The 15282-nt window shown below is 36.4% G+C and overlaps 2 protein-coding genes across 5 annotated transcripts; one reads left to right on the forward strand and one right to left on the reverse strand.

Annotated features, from left to right (window-relative positions):
- Window positions 1-785: 785 nt before the first annotated feature.
- LOC108227642 (calcium-transporting ATPase 9, plasma membrane-type) lies at window positions 786-9721 on the forward strand. 4 transcript variants are annotated; one of them, XM_017402914.2, is made up of 31 exons: window positions 786-1158; window positions 1638-1754; window positions 1831-1870; window positions 2076-2188; window positions 2316-2447; window positions 2526-2615; window positions 3012-3081; window positions 3210-3280; window positions 3404-3487; window positions 3561-3638; window positions 3723-3794; window positions 4184-4267; window positions 4363-4445; window positions 4539-4647; window positions 4717-4772; window positions 4862-4904; window positions 5018-5101; window positions 5609-5746; window positions 5938-6003; window positions 6094-6192; window positions 6387-6497; window positions 6670-6837; window positions 7068-7127; window positions 7227-7391; window positions 7606-7722; window positions 7814-8050; window positions 8235-8335; window positions 8492-8537; window positions 8718-8852; window positions 8938-9045; window positions 9128-9721. In XM_017402914.2, the coding sequence occupies exons 1-31, from the start codon at window positions 967-969 to the stop codon at window positions 9347-9349; spliced, it is 3291 nt and encodes a 1096-aa protein (XP_017258403.1). In that variant the 5' UTR covers window positions 786-966; the 3' UTR covers window positions 9350-9721. The 4 variants fall into 4 exon arrangements, with proteins under 4 accessions (XP_017258403.1, XP_063935461.1, XP_063935462.1 ...); XM_017402913.2 differs by having other exon boundaries at window positions 849-1158; window positions 6384-6497; window positions 9128-9602; XM_064079391.1 differs by having other exon boundaries at window positions 848-1158; window positions 4539-4772; window positions 6384-6497; window positions 9128-9602.
- Window positions 9645-14857, reverse strand: LOC108227643 (protein MANNAN SYNTHESIS-RELATED 1). The gene is made up of 6 exons (XM_017402915.2): window positions 14460-14857; window positions 13909-14050; window positions 13727-13797; window positions 12895-12980; window positions 10642-11215; window positions 9645-10290 (listed from the first exon to the last, which is right to left on the reverse strand). The coding sequence occupies exons 1-6, from the start codon at window positions 14574-14576 to the stop codon at window positions 10012-10014; spliced, it is 1269 nt and encodes a 422-aa protein (XP_017258404.1). The 5' UTR covers window positions 14577-14857; the 3' UTR covers window positions 9645-10011.
- Window positions 14858-15282: the final 425 nt, after the last annotated feature.

Here is a 15282-nt window from a genome sequence, read left to right on the forward strand (position 1 = left end):
ATGTTAGAGAAGAAATTAAACTATAATAACGATCACAATCCAGTAAACTGTGATGTATAGTAACTAATAGATAATATTAGAGTTAGTTGCAAAACGAAAATTAATATCTAAATTTTAGATAATTATATAATGCATTCATGGATATATTTCACCCATTTTTTATCCATCATTATGTAAAATTAAAAGGATAAAATAAATTTTAACCTATCACTATGTAAAATTAAAAGGGTAAAATAAATTTAAGAGCTTATAATATTATATTTCAGTTAATTATTAAATTTATTTTAAATTGGTTAAAAGAGTTTAAGATGAGGTGTTAAAATATGTTAACTCAACTCTGGTAAAGTTTGGAAGATCACAAGTCAACACTCATCCTCTTTCAGGATGAGTCGCATGTCGGATCAACGAAGATTTTTGAAAAATATAGTCAAAACAGCTACTTCAGTGAGGCATGGGGTTTCCACGGCGGAGATACTCTTTCAGTCAGGCATGGGGTTTCCACGGCGGAGATACTCTGAATCATGATAACGACTATATTGACTATTGGACTTATCATTATGAGCACGCATGCATGCGGACTGCAGAGTGAAGCTGGAAAGAAGAAGAAAAGTGTTAAAAGATCAAGGCAAAACATATGGACTTGGGTGGATATGTAATTCTTGTGTGAGCCAAATAAATACATGCAGAGAAAATGCAGGCACTAGATTAACGCACATCCTCAGGTTAGAATCAACCAAAAATAGCCATGCCCCCTGCATTACTCTGTTATTTGTCTTGAACATCTTCTCCACCATTCTTGTTTCTCAGGACGAGTCCTCCTCGTCTCTCTTCTATTTGTTCAACTATATTTATTTCTCCACCATTTTGTTCATACGTATTCTATCTAGTTTAACTGTCGTGGAGTTGGCTCCGTGACCCTGCGGTGCCTTCTCCACCCCTCCCTTTTGCATTGTCGTCTGCGTGTTGATGACGGGCCTCAATATGGAGGAGGAACCTGTGCCCCCTCCCGGGGTGGATGTCGAGGCCGGGCCTTCTAATGATGACTCTGTTCTTGATCAGCCTCGTCCTTCTGGGGATGATGATGAAGAAGATTTTGATGATCCTTTCGACATTGCCCACACCAAACATGCTCCCCATCACTCCCTTAGACGTTGGAGGGTACGTTTTTCTTCGTTGTTCCTATAGGGTTTTTAATGAAAGCCTCTTATTTTTTTAAGAATGCAGCAGAACAAATAGTTTGCACAAGCTTTGGTTAAAAGTCCAGTTATGGTGTGGCCGTAATATCCAAAATTCGGATTCTTGAGAAACTTTAAATAGTCCTCAATTCGTAAGGCGTATTCATATCATGATACTGGTATAGCAGAATTAACTATGAATCACATATGCATTGTCAAGACAAGATCTTTATTGCAGAATTTTGGTTCAGCTCCTATTGCTGTAATTAGTACCAATATTTACTAATTTAGTTGTCTGAAAAAGTTAGAGGTTTTACTGGAGGTTTATCTGCGGGACATCTAATTGTTTGCTATTATAATGATAATGAGTTTTCACAAGCACACTTGCTTATAAAATGTTACCAGTAAACATAAGCAGTTCCAGATCTTTTGTGTTCTGACCATGCATTTTGTGTGCAACAGGAAGCAGCACTTGTACTTAATGCTACACGTCGATTTCGCTACACTTTGGACTTGCAAAGTCTAGAGGCGAGAGAGAAAAGAAGCAAGCTGATTAGAGCACACGCCCTAGTCATAAGGGTAAACTCAAACATCATTTGCTTTAGTTCTATCACTTTTTTACGCGTTTCTAATCTTGTGGTGTGATCATTTATAGGCGGCATTGCTTTTCAAACTAGCTGGGGAGCAATCAATTGGTATGTATCTCATAATAGTCAATAGTAGTTCAAAGAATCTGTAAACACCTTGAATTCACAAAACAATCCTTGAATCTCGAAGGAAGAATTCTTGAATCCACAAGAAAATAATCCACAAAAAATATACACAACAAAATAGCAAGTAATGAATTTATACTTTTCCTTCACATCTTTTATTTATTATTCTTCTGTTGTGTTTATGTAGTCGGTGATGAAGAACCTTCCCCAAGCCCAAGTAATGAATTTGGAATTGGAGTGGATCAACTATCATCATTAACAAAGGATAACAATAGTTCTGCACTACAAAATTATGGAGGGGCAAGTCTACAAAAAATTTATACATTTGCAACTCCTATTCGCCTTGTTTTATTTTGTTTTGTTGAATAATGTTCTTCCTTATCATATTAAGATACTGAGAGTATATACCAATCACTCTTTGATCCAGGTTGCAGGATTATCTAAGATGTTGAACACGCATCTTGATAAGGGAATAACCGCAGATGATGATGAATTATCAAAACGGAGGAGTACTTTTGGATCAAATACATATCCAGTGAAGAAAGGAAAGACTTTCTGGGTAATTCTTGTGTTTAGAGACTGTTTAAGACTCTGCCGTTTTCTCAAACTTACTCATATTTCGGCTCATGTTTTGTAGAGGTTTCTTTGGGACGCTTGGCAAGATTTAACACTGATTATCTTAGTCATAGCTGCAGTAGCATCATTGGCACTAGGAATTAAGACAGAGGTGAGCTTGGACATGCAGTAATTGATTGTATTTGTTTATCATTTTACAAATTTGATATCTGATTGCTGTTATAAGCATAATCTAAAGAAATTCTTCATTCCTAAAGCGCCTACCGCCTCCTCTAGTCCATTTTATATACAGATTTCGAAGGCTCTGCTGTGTTAACTGATGTGCACATACTTGACTTTTGATTTAAATATACACATTTACTTTATGAACAAAATTCGTGTGATGGATCTAAACTATTGAATGTGTATGTTCTTGCTACTGTGAAATTCCTCTACATCCTATTGTATTAATCAGAAACTTATCAAATATGGTTGTAAAACTAAAGTGGCCCTTATCGGGCTAGATTCTGTTTAACTAAAGGCTGTTTTTTTCTTCTTTTGTTTGTAGGGGATAAAAGAAGGGTGGTATGATGGAGGAAGCATTTCCTTTGCTGTACTTCTTGTTATATTTGTTACAGGTATTGCCAATCTTTATTATTGGCTTTCCGCAAGTGATGTTTAAGAGCACGGTGGATGTATAAAATGCAAAAGAGCTACACAAATATGTTAGTTTTACTGATATTTTTTTGTTTTATTTATATCACAGCAACCAGTGATTATCGCCAATCCCTCCAGTTTCAAAATTTGAATGAGCAAAAGCGGAATATACATGTGGAGGTAGGAATAGACATTGAGTGGAACATTCGTATTACTCCCTACGCCTCGGCCATATCCTTCTCTCCATCAACGCTACTCTAAGTTCTCTGTTTATGTTGACCTGAGATCCTGCATTTGGTGCAGGTTATCAGAGGTGGTAGAAGAGAGAAAATTTCAATTTATGAGATTGTAGTTGGTGATGTTATACCTCTTAGTATAGGCGATCAGGTGAGTACATCTGAAAGATTAATATTTAGCTCTACTATTTTATTTTAATATGTTTCTTTCGCTCCCTGAGCAGGTTCCTGCCGATGGCATCCTTATAAATAGTCATTCATTAGCTATTGACGAATCTAGCATGACGGGTGAAAGCAAGATTGTAAGCTAATAGATCTTCTTGATCAGTGTACTTTGAAATGTCGAGTCATGAGTGTATCTTCTAAAGTATAATTTCAATGTGTAGGTCCAAAAGGATCCAAAGAAACCATTTTTATTGTCTGGTTGCAAGGTAGCTGATGGTACAGGAACAATGCTGGTAAATCATCTAATTCCTTTTTATTTGAACATCCTAAATAAATTCTCTATCATTGGACGCCTCTACTGACGCTTAAAACCTCAGCCTCTTATTGATCTCTTTTTTTGTTCTGGTGTTTAGGGAGCCGATGTTTGTGAATCCACTGAATATTTCCTTTTCTTTTTTTAATTTTATTGTGATCTTCACCTTTGCATGTAAAAAAAAAAAACAAATGTACTTGGTGCTGTTTAAACAGAGAATAACCGAGTGAAGTAGGTTTGTGCTATGTTTAATCACCAGATGTCTAATATTCCCAATTCATCTCAAAATTCATAGTTTATGCATTCATCTTTTATAATTGCATAGCACTTCTTGAAGGCAATTACATAGAGCTGTCACTCCCTTTTTAGGTTACTGGCGTTGGACTCAACACTGAATGGGGACTGTTGATGGCGAGTATTTCAGAAGATAACGGTGAAGAAACTCCCTTGCAGGTATTCTTCTGCGACTATAATACAATATAAAAATTACATGGTACTCCAATAATAGTTCCATACAAGTCTATACGTAATAATCTTTGACTTGACAGGTACGCCTGAACGGTATTGCAACTTTCATTGGCATGGTGGGACTTACAGTAGCTCTAGCTGTACTGGTTATACTCTTGTCCAGGTAACTTCAAGACATGTTGAATAAAACATATTCGTTAGATTTGCAACCTATTAAGAGACTCACAATTTCAAATGTTGTAATTTTTTATTTTAGATATTTTACTGGAAATACAAAAAATTCTGATGGATCTATTCAGTTTGAAAAAGGGAAGACAAGTATTAGCAAAACAGTAAATGGCGTCATTAAAATCGTCACTGATGCAGTAAGTGCTGTTTTATTGTGTAAACCACTAGCTGAAAAAATATTTTTAACCACCTTCATTTATATTCAGGTCACTATTGTGGTTGTTGCTGTTCCTGAGGGGCTTCCATTAGCTGTTACATTAACGTAAGTATGATTCTGTTGTCTGCGTATCCTAGCTGCCACTTCTTTACAATTTTCTACATTCTTTTTAATGATTTAATCTCAAATGGCAGTCTGGCTTACTCGATGAAGAAAATGATGGCAGACAAAGCTTTGGCAAGTTACTGTTTCTCTGTTCAACAACTCTACTTCCTATAAGTTCGACCAGGATAATAATGTGTGGTTCATGGAAGCCATTTAGTATGATAGTAACAGAAAGTATAATGCAGGTACGCAGGCTTTCAGCTTGTGAAACTATGGGTTCTGCAACAACAATATGCAGTGACAAGACTGGAACTTTGACTTTGAATCAGGTTGGAATTTTGCATTCTTGTGTTTATTATCTTATTTGAATTGAATTTCAGTCTAGTTTTGACTAGATATAGCCGTGCTGAATATAGGCTGTTTGAGAATTTAGCATACAATATTTGTCTGTTATAACAAAGTCAGTGCCATGAAAGCTCTACATTTTGAAGCATACATTGCACATGTAAGACAGTGCTATGAAAGCTCTACATATTGAAGCATCCATTGCACATGTAAGACAGTGCATTGAAAGTGTGACATTATGGCCAGACATGCTTCCCTGCGTGGGACATAAAAATGAAACTTCCTTTTTATACGGAGGGCAACTTTCTTACTATACAGAAGCCTAAAATTTACAAAACAAATTCAGTTTCATGACTGATGTTGGAGAAAAATAAGTTTTGCTAAAAAGTGGCACCTTGCATTATCTGTTGATCACTTGTATCCTGAATCTTATTGTTTATGTGTACATTTTTCATGATAAGTTCAATGATTTACTTAATCTCACACTCCAGATGACCGTTGTTGAGGCTTACGTTGGGAGAAAGAAGATAAGTCCACCTGAAGATCGCTCACAATTGCAAAATGAGGTTTCTTCTCTGCTTGACGAGGGTGTTGCACTTAATACCTCTGGAAGTGTGTTTGTCTCTAAGGTATTTCCTCGGTTTGTGTATTTTGCCTCCATTTTCGTCACTTGGTTATCTTTTGCATTGCAGTACTTACATGAAATATCATTTAAAAATGACTACTATATTGGCTTAGTCATCTATTAAGTTGATTAAAAAGTGATTATGTTTGATTTATAAAACCTTGAACCTGTCGTTGACAATGTTGCATCTGATAGGATGGTAAAAGTATTGAGGTTTCTGGATCACCCACAGAAAAGGCTATTCTTCAGTGGGGTGTCAAGGTACTTATAATGTTCTTAATCCGTCTTATGAATAAATTCGTGGTGAAATATTGTAGATGCTGAATTATGTTGTGTCCTCATTTGTTGCAGTCTGGAATGAAATTTGACGATGTCAAATCAGAATGCACACTCTTGCATGTCTCTCCTTTCAATTCAACAAAAAAACGAGGTGGTGTTGCCTTACAGCGGGTAATCAGTTGAAATTCATGTTGATTCTAAGATTATATTTTCTGAATCGTATTGTTTGAACATTTCTTCTGAAGGAAACGACTTCTGAAATTTCTGGTTTTTTTGCAAAGTCAATATTTCTGATGTTCCTTTAAATTTAATCTGCTTCTGATGTTTGAGGCTAATTTAGTTATTTATATTCTATAACATAGCAGACAGATTCACAAGTTCATATACATTGGAAAGGAGCAGCAGAAATGGTTCTGGGATCCTGCACAAGATATCTCACGTCAGATGGTTCCTTGCAACCAATTGACAATGAAGTGGTTAGTAATCGCATGTTTAAATGGCTCAGATTAACAAATTTGCAAATTAGGTTGATAGAATCAAGAAATTTCTTCTGGTGTCATATATTACTTAGAAGCTAAATACAACTGGTTTTAATTTAAAACAAATCACTAGATTCTGAATTGTGATATCCATAATTTACTATTGCAGGGATTTTTCAAGGATGCTATTGAAGACATGGCTGCAAAAAGCCTTCGATGTGTTGCCATTGCATATAAGAAGTGTGAAATGGACAAAGTTCCGAAAGATGAAGAGCAGATGGCAGAATGGGTTTTACCCGAAGATGACCTTGTGTTGATTGCTATTGTTGGTATAAAGGTACTATTTCTGAGCTGATTCTAGGGTTGTCTTCTGTTCCATCTCCATTATTTAGGAGCACTAAGTGCAACTTTCTTTTCCATATAAATATATAGTTTACTCTTGTTAGATACATTTTGTTGCTAGACCTTTGCAAATTCTAAGGAAGCACTCCAAATGCACTTCAGCAAAAGTTATTATGTAACCTTCAGTATCTTGATCTTCTCCTAAATTTTCTGATACATGAACAGGATCCGTGCCGCCCTGGTGTCAAAGATGCAGTCAAACTATGCAGTGATGCCGGCGTGAAGGTAAACTTGATTGTTTGACTCGAGTATATGTAGGATGCAAATGTAAAGATATGTTGGGACAGCTTGTTGTTAATCAGTTCATTCTTTCCATTGATATAGGTACGCATGGTCACCGGAGATAATATTCAAACAGCCAAAGCAATTGCTTTGGAGTGTGGAATACTAGCTTCTGATGCAGATGCCAGCGAACCTCATATTATTGAAGGCAAACAATTCCGTGAGTTATCTGAAGAAGAAAGAGAAAATGTTGCTCCAAAAATTGCGGTAGGATCCATGTTCCATTTGTCTCTGCTATATATGATCCGGGAATCAATTGCATAAGCTCCACTCCGAATTTACCAATTAAGCTCCAATGTACAACTTTATACGCGAGAGTGTACATGTACTGGTGGAGCTTCATTGGTTAAGTTTGGAGATTATTTATCGATATCCTATGCCTTGGGAGAATCTGTTAAAATGGCTGTATGCTTGTTTGTAGGTAATGGGAAGATCTTCTCCAACCGACAAGCTTTTACTCGTTCAAACCCTACGTAAACTTGGGGAAGTAGTTGCTGTGACAGGTGATGGAACTAATGATGCTCCTGCACTTCATGAGGTTTGGCTCTATTTCTATTTGCAGACCTCTGATATCCGAATGTGTAGTTCATCAACGTAGTTAATTAGTCGTTTATTATCTATCTTATTAGGCTGACATAGGCCTTGCCATGGGCATCCAAGGAACTGAAGTTGCAAAAGAAAGCTCAGACATAATTATTTTGGATGATAACTTTGCCTCAGTCGTAAAGGTTGTTCGCTGGGGACGATCCGTTTATGCAAATATCCAGAAGTTTATCCAGTTCCAGCTTACTGTAAATGTTGCAGCTCTCGTAATTAATGTTGTTGCAGCAATCTCTTCTGGAGACGTACCGTTGAATACAGTGCAGGTTTGGTTCTCTAATATATGTTGGTGTTTACGAAACTTTGCTACTTCTGCAATCTGGCTTGCTTGAAAAATTGTCTCCAAAGAGCTCTCTATAACAGAGATTAAAGAAAAGATGTTAGTCCTCGATGTTCTTATATATTTCTTGTTCTTATTTGCTAACTAGCTTCATATACAATGTGCTTCAGCTTCTTTGGGTCAATCTTATCATGGATACTCTTGGAGCACTTGCGTTGGCCACTGAACCACCAACAGACCATCTTATGCATAGGTCACCTGTTGGCCGGAAGTAAGTATTTTCGAAGCCAAATTATAGACGTTGAAGTCGATATCTTCTGTTTCGTTATGAAATATGAGATATGTTGATATCAAAGTATTCAAATTCTATTCTATCAAAGTGATCGTCGGTTAATTATAACTTTCGGGTTTGGTTGTCAATCTTCAGGGAATCTCTGGTTACAAATATCATGTGGAGAAACGTGATCATACAGGTCCGTATAATATGATTATGATATTAATCAGTGACGGAACCAGAATTCTGAACTAGCCGGGGCTTCGGCCTTGGTTGGTTCTCCATCGGTTCCACCCTGATACAAATAACAATAGTTCTTTGCTATGACTTGTTCGGTGCCATCTCTTTCGATAAGTTGTAACTGGTTATGTTGCTGCAGGCAATTTATCAAATTCTCATACTTCTCGTTTTCCAATTTCACGGAGAGAGTATTCTCAACTTGAAGGACGACGGAACAGGACACGCAAACAAGGTGAAGAACACCTTGATATTCAACGGATTCGTCTTCTGTCAGGTAGGTCTTCCGGCCAATTACGAAGCAGAAATGAATATGACAATGTTTGGAAATGAACACTCAGTAATAAATCATCTTCCTACAGATATTCAATGAGTTCAATGCGCGAAAACCGGATGAAATGAATGTTTTCACCGGAGTGCTGAAAAACCACCTCTTTGTTGGCATCGTGGGAGCGACGTTTGTACTGCAGGTAGGAGGTCGTATTACCAGTGTTCCTCGTTAAAGTTTAGTCTATCCGCTGTAGTCTAACCGAATGTTTTGTTGAACGCTAGATAATAATCGTCGAGTTCCTCGGGAAGTTTACGTCTACTGTAAAGCTTGACTGGGATCTGTGGCTCCTTTCCCTTGCCATGGGTCTATTCAGCTGGCCGCTAGCAGCTCTAGGGAAACTGATCCCGGTTCCAAAGACTCCTTTGGCCAAGGTCTTCAGCAAGCCTTATCGTCGGTTGATAGCTTCCCGGGATTCACGCAGCAATTCACTCAAGCATGAATGATGAGATGATGAGATGATTCATGAAAACTGAGATGGCAGAATGGAGACCAGATGATTGGAGACCTCCGAGGACTCGCTCTTCCTTCGCGCCATGGATATGTGAAGTTTGTATTTGATATAGTTGAACATTTAGCATAGCCGCGTAACTACATAATTATCTAACATTATGTAATACTCGATGCTTTAACTGTAAGCAAAACAACACTGAAATATATATATGATGGTGCTACACAAATCGGACATTTTAAACCGCGAAAAAAAAACAGCGCCTGCCTATATTCATAGTCACTCCAGAGTTCCAAATAACTGGCAAAATCTCCAGTAACGGGTTCATTCGCTTCAGTACTCTAATTGATAAGAATGTGGAGTGTTACATAATATGTGTCCTTGCTGCTGCAGCACAGTTTTCTTATAGGAATTCAGATGCATAAATACAAAATATCTTACAATTGTAACTCGGTAGTGTTTGACACCTCGCAATCATAGGGGCAAAAAGAGAAGGGTTGAGGAAAGCAATCTAACAATTTTGTTTGGATATATAAAGTTCCAGTTTGAAGTATGAAACTTACATGCAAATCTGTCATCTAGCAAAGAATTTCAGAAAGGTGACGATCAGAAGAATGACCATTATAGTATGCATTGGAGCTCTTGCTGCCGTAGAATTTAGCAGAAACATGAGTAAGCCAGGTGGTTCTTTTTTGAGACATAATGAGAAATGAAATCTGCCACGGCCGCGGAAGAGCCAGCAACGTTTGCTGGGACCAGTATCTGAGTCTTGCCTGAGGCAATTCTCTTACCAGCCACATTGGCATAGAACAAACCTGAAATGGCTGGTACAAAAACATCACTTCGAGAACTGATGTAGAAGTCAATAACCTTCTCAAACTCAGAAGCGTCAGCATTGAGGAACTTTGGCTTTTTATCTGCTGGCATTATTCCTTCCTGCATATATAGAGTTTACTCTTTAAATACAAGGAGACAAAATTAGGATATTAAGACAAGGGTATATGTAGACACAAATAGGGTAAGACACCGGAGTTTATCCTGAAACTGAGTATAGGAACTAGGCTAGTCCATAAAAAAAAAAAAAAGCTTCATGTCAAGATTGCTGAATGTATATGCAACTCGGCAGTTCTGCCACACTTGGTTAGTGTTCTATAATTATCTTCACGGAAACATAAAGAACAATTTCATGTTTACTGCATTAAAAGTATCATACTAGCTGAAAAGGACCTAGCACAATTATCTCAACATATTTAGCATGCTAGGGAGGACAAACAAAAGCAATCTCACCTTTGTGTAAGTCTTGGGGAATAATTCCTTCAATACATTAAGACTGTCATCCCACCTCGATTGAGTCAAATATATAGCGGTGTCTTTGTTAAAACCAACCTTCCTCAAGAATATTGCGATCTCTTGTGGACTGTAACATCTTTTTGACCCAGCGCCATCATTTCCTTGGCAACCTTTCTTCTCTAAAATATCAGCCCTCAAATCTACCGCAATAAATTGGCCATCTGACTTTCGACTTAGAGTCCGGAGGCGTTCAACCATTGAGTCAACCACTTCTTGAACTTCTGGTTGTAGCTCTAGAGTTCCAAACATTGCCAAACATGCAACTGAATTAATGTCATTGTCAGTCTTTTTCATATTCACCGATGGGAAGTAAGTTGCCAGCCTTATATTTCCTTTCGATCTAAAAATTGGTTCGATTTGCTCTGCAATGTGGCCATCAGATACACGGTTGGGGACCCTTAGAACCTCAAGATTTTTTGCTGATATGCTATCAGGCTGGTACTTTACTACTTTGACTACCCCATCCAAACTTTTTATGAATTTCTCAACATCATAGATTTCTTCAAAGTTCCTGAAAGGCATAAACATGAAGCTTAGAGGTTTCTTATCTTCATTAGTATATTTAAGTAGAGCCACATAAATCAGTCACTTGCTGCAACTAGAAGAACACATGAATAGATGTGAGTGTGTCAACATTTATAACACGATGCACCATATGCAGGGTGTTCCATTTTAAGATACTATGTAATGATCAATTAAGCATCTTCTTTCCCTTACGATTAATCATTTGAAAGGCTTATAAGCTTTTCCTATTATCTTAAGTACGATATATGAATATACACTTCTTTACTATACCTGTGACATGTTTGAGGACTCTCCCGAACATACAGATGCAATCATTTTCAAGAATCAAGATGTCCCGGCATGATTAATTTTTTTTAAAATTTCATGTAGCATATATTTTAACTGTTTCAACTTATCACATTGAAGAGGAACAGCTTCTACGAGGACATTATGTGGGAAGAAGAGTCATATACTCAAATCCAGTGTTACTCAAACTCTTCATTTCACTTGAGTAGACGTGTCGAACACTCGACACTCGGACATGGGTATGAACATTTGGACACTTATTATATGCCAAAAACATATAAAAATCTAAAATGTTGCTGAGTCTGACATGTGGACACGTATTTATGTTGGACACTCTCGGTTGAGACAGAGTAAAAAAGCTTGAATTTGTGCACCACACAGAAACATTAAGAGAATTGCCCACATAGTTTTAAAAAAAAATGATTTTTAAGATTTTATTTTAGTGAATTAAATATTCAACTAATATTTTTATGTACACAAGAAAATTTATAAAATAATAATATTTACTATGTGATCAGAACTCTTTAAAATGCATGCCAAAAAGTCAAGCTACTATTATTTCCAATCAGGAGTACCTTTTTGTTGTTTGAGCATTGATGAACGGAGTTTGCAACAAATATAAAATAAGAGATAAACTAAAATACTAGCTAAATGTCAAATAGTTTAGTTGGTAATAATCAACTGCAGATATTTACATGGTCAAACGAATGCCTTCATGAAGGCTCAAATCCTTAAGTACTAGGGATAAAGTTCCAAACTATATGCACTAGGGTTGTATGTGATAGGGAGTGTTGTTGTAAAGCACCTATCGGTGATCGGTCAAAGACAGCCACTCTTTTATAAAAGGGAACAACAATCAATCGCCAACTAGTCACTTCACTTAAGGTGAAATGTACTACGCAGAAGCTTTATAATAAACATGAACCAACAAGCATAATAAGTAGGTACTATAATATGTCGGAAATTAGACAAGTTTAGAAACCGGGTATGCTAATAAGTTTGTGTACCACAACATCTAGGTATTTTATACAGTCTTCGGGTAGATTTAACATTCCGAAAGTTGTAGACTGCTTGAAATCACCTTTTTACACATTTTGGATAGCTAATTAGCCAGTGAGTCGTGGAGCAGGTTTGGTACTGTGTGAAGATAGAAGTGTTATTTTCTCCTATGTTGTTCATATTGGGTTACATGTCCATAATAATACAGTACCCCTCATCTTCAATACTTCAACATGAAGATGTTCTCAAGAATTGCTCGCAATTGTGCCTTTGTATTATTAATAGTAAAGTGGAGCTTTCTGTTACCATAGTTTGAAGGTATAGGTACACAAATGAAGTGAAATGGGTGCTAAAATTAAGAATGCTGTATTGAGCCTTTACCTCTTATCGCCAGGTTTGCTCCCCCTTATGTCAGGAACTACAAGAGTGGCCCTCAAATATCTTGCCACCGCCACAGCATCAGCAATCTAATGAATGAGAGAAGATACATATTTGATATATTAATATTATAAAATATTTTCTGGCATTTAGCAAAAAAAAAAAAGTTTTCTTGCAAGGTAGGCAACATATGGCAATAGTTTAAGCATATGTGGATGATGGGAAAAGGCTTTCAAATGCATCTTTTTTTTTAATTAACTTGCGCGAGATCAACAAAATATCTTCCTGAACAAGTGTTAGTTTGTCTCCACTCGTAATATATGGAATTTTAAGAGAAAGAAAGGTATTTTTAGAGAAAATAAGAGGTATTAGTTAAGCTGTAGGGGCGAGAGGCCCGGAGATGATATTCGGGTGCAAATTCGTTATGATAAGATTTATGAAGGAATTAAAGTAACAAGTGAATATTAATAATTTTATGGAAAGTTTTTAATCCAAAGAATGGAATGGAGCAAAGATATAATATATGTGTTACACATCCAAAATGTGGTTCAAATATTGTTATATTCTCCCCTCATATTACATCGAAGTAAATGAAGCCTTCGATTTTATACTTAATTAGTCTGGATTCATGCGAAAGTTCTGAGTAAATTGTTTTAAAAATATTCTGAATCCTGAAATGAAGTAGTGACTACAGAGTTCAGCAACCAAAATCACAAAGAACTTCTATAAATAAAAATTTCAAATGAAATCACATTTTCAACTAGTAACATATGCCTCAATGAATGAAAATAATAATTGTAGTAGTACTAACAAAGGTACAAAAAAATTTGAATACCTGCGAGACGTGGTATTCAGGACCATTTGTTAAGGAGAAAGTCACAAAGCCTTGTGATTGCTCTGTCTCTTCTGTTGGACAGATAGGAAAAAAACAAAAAAATGGTTAGAAGAAAAAGGCATCGAATATATAATTAGGTGAACCACCAAGGGAAAAAAATGTTTATTGCAAAAAACACAGACCCAAAACTGGCTTCGTCCAACAGGGCTTAAGGTCAAGGACATCCTCCTTCCAAGGGCCTTCGATTTCCTTAGTAAGAATTTCGGGGCTGTTTTCTGAAGCTGCGTTAGTAGTTTCAAAACGCACGGTTGTGGATTCCGGATGCTTCATTAATACAAAAGGAGATATTAGCAATGATAAATAAGGAGTCCTGCCATATCAAATCAACAAATCTTGAATAAACTGAAGATTCAACTCATAAACAGTTAGCCAATTCCAAAGCTTGCAGATTCACACACACACTGACACATTAGAAGCTCAAATTGGAATTGAAAAGAAGCACATCTGCTGCTGCAAGTCCATTTGTAAATCAAAAAATGTGGTGATCACAGGAATTGGCCTGTCTTTATTTGTTCAAAGGAAGAAAAGGTCTAATCTTTGTGTAAAAGAAGCAAGTGTGTGGACATATAGTTGTAAAAAATAAATCAGCTACTACACTAAGCTAACAGAACATATTGAGAATCTATAACAAGATATACAGAAAGAGAGTGAGAGAGAGAGAGAGAGAGCATACTTGAATGAGAGGAGGAGAGAAATCACGAAAGTGTTCTCTATGGATCATGTTACCAAGCATTACAAACATTGTTACGGTGAGCACTCCTGCTACTAGTTGTCTTGGATCCATCCCCATTTCAACCACTTGTTTTTCCTCTTCAGATCCAAATCAGTTCCTACTCTCTCTTCTGCTCTCTCTCAAGTGAAGCCACAAGTTATCACTTTAAGACACTCACACATATGTATACACACAACTACCAATGAGATGCACCCACAACAATATAATAGAGTGGGGAAGAGAGGAGCTGGAGTGACTCAGTGAGCGACTTGGAGATTTTCTTTACACTTTATATTAATCTTGTATAATATACTCCACTTAACCATTTTTCCTTCCTTTCCTTTATATACAATATCTTTAATTATGGGAGTGTTAGGCCGTACTGTTAATCTGACTTCTCGTTTTTATAACTTAGAAGTACTTGTTCGTACCATGTAAAAAATCAAAAAATATCTATAAAAGTTGAAAATACGTAGTTTTTGTTTCATGATTTCCGTTTATTTGCAAACATTTTAGTCACTTATAATTCTTAACTTACGTTTAATTTCTACTTCAAATCTTTACTTTAAGCAAGAAACACTTCTTTTAAACTCATCCAAATGGTCCCATAATCTTTTCGACAAAATATATTATATATTTGATTAAAAAATTAGATTTAAAATCCGTTAACTCATCATTGTTAATAAATAAATAATTTTAATTTTTACTCTGGGAAAATAAAGGAATTATTTTCAGATTGCTGATCCATGTAAATACAATACTTCATTTATGAGTATTTTTATCA

The sequence above is a fragment of the Daucus carota genome, chromosome 6 (assembly GCF_001625215.2).
Source record: "Daucus carota subsp. sativus chromosome 6, DH1 v3.0, whole genome shotgun sequence".
Lineage (NCBI taxonomy): Eukaryota > Viridiplantae > Streptophyta > Magnoliopsida > Apiales > Apiaceae > Daucus > Daucus carota.

Excerpts from the sequence above, each read along its gene's own strand:
- LOC108227642 (XM_064079391.1), top strand. The coding sequence starts at position 967 with ATGACGGGCCTCAATATGGAGGAGGAACCTGTGCCCCCTCCCGGGGTG. Across the intron at positions 2,189-2,315 it reads CACTACAAAATTATGGAGGG|GTTGCAGGATTATCTAAGAT; the intron begins GCAAGTCTACAA and ends TCTTTGATCCAG. Across the intron at positions 5,102-5,608 it reads GAACTTTGACTTTGAATCAG|ATGACCGTTGTTGAGGCTTA; the intron begins GTTGGAATTTTG and ends CTCACACTCCAG.
- LOC108227643 (XM_017402915.2), bottom strand. The coding sequence starts at position 14,576 with ATGGGGATGGATCCAAGACAACTAGTAGCAGGAGTGCTCACCGTAACA. Across the intron at positions 14,051-14,459 it reads TCTCTCCTCCTCTCATTCAA|CATCCGGAATCCACAACCGT; the intron begins GTATGCTCTCTC and ends GTATTAATGAAG. Across the intron at positions 11,216-12,894 it reads AGCAAACCTGGCGATAAGAG|GAACTTTGAAGAAATCTATG; the intron begins GTAAAGGCTCAA and ends TATGCCTTTCAG.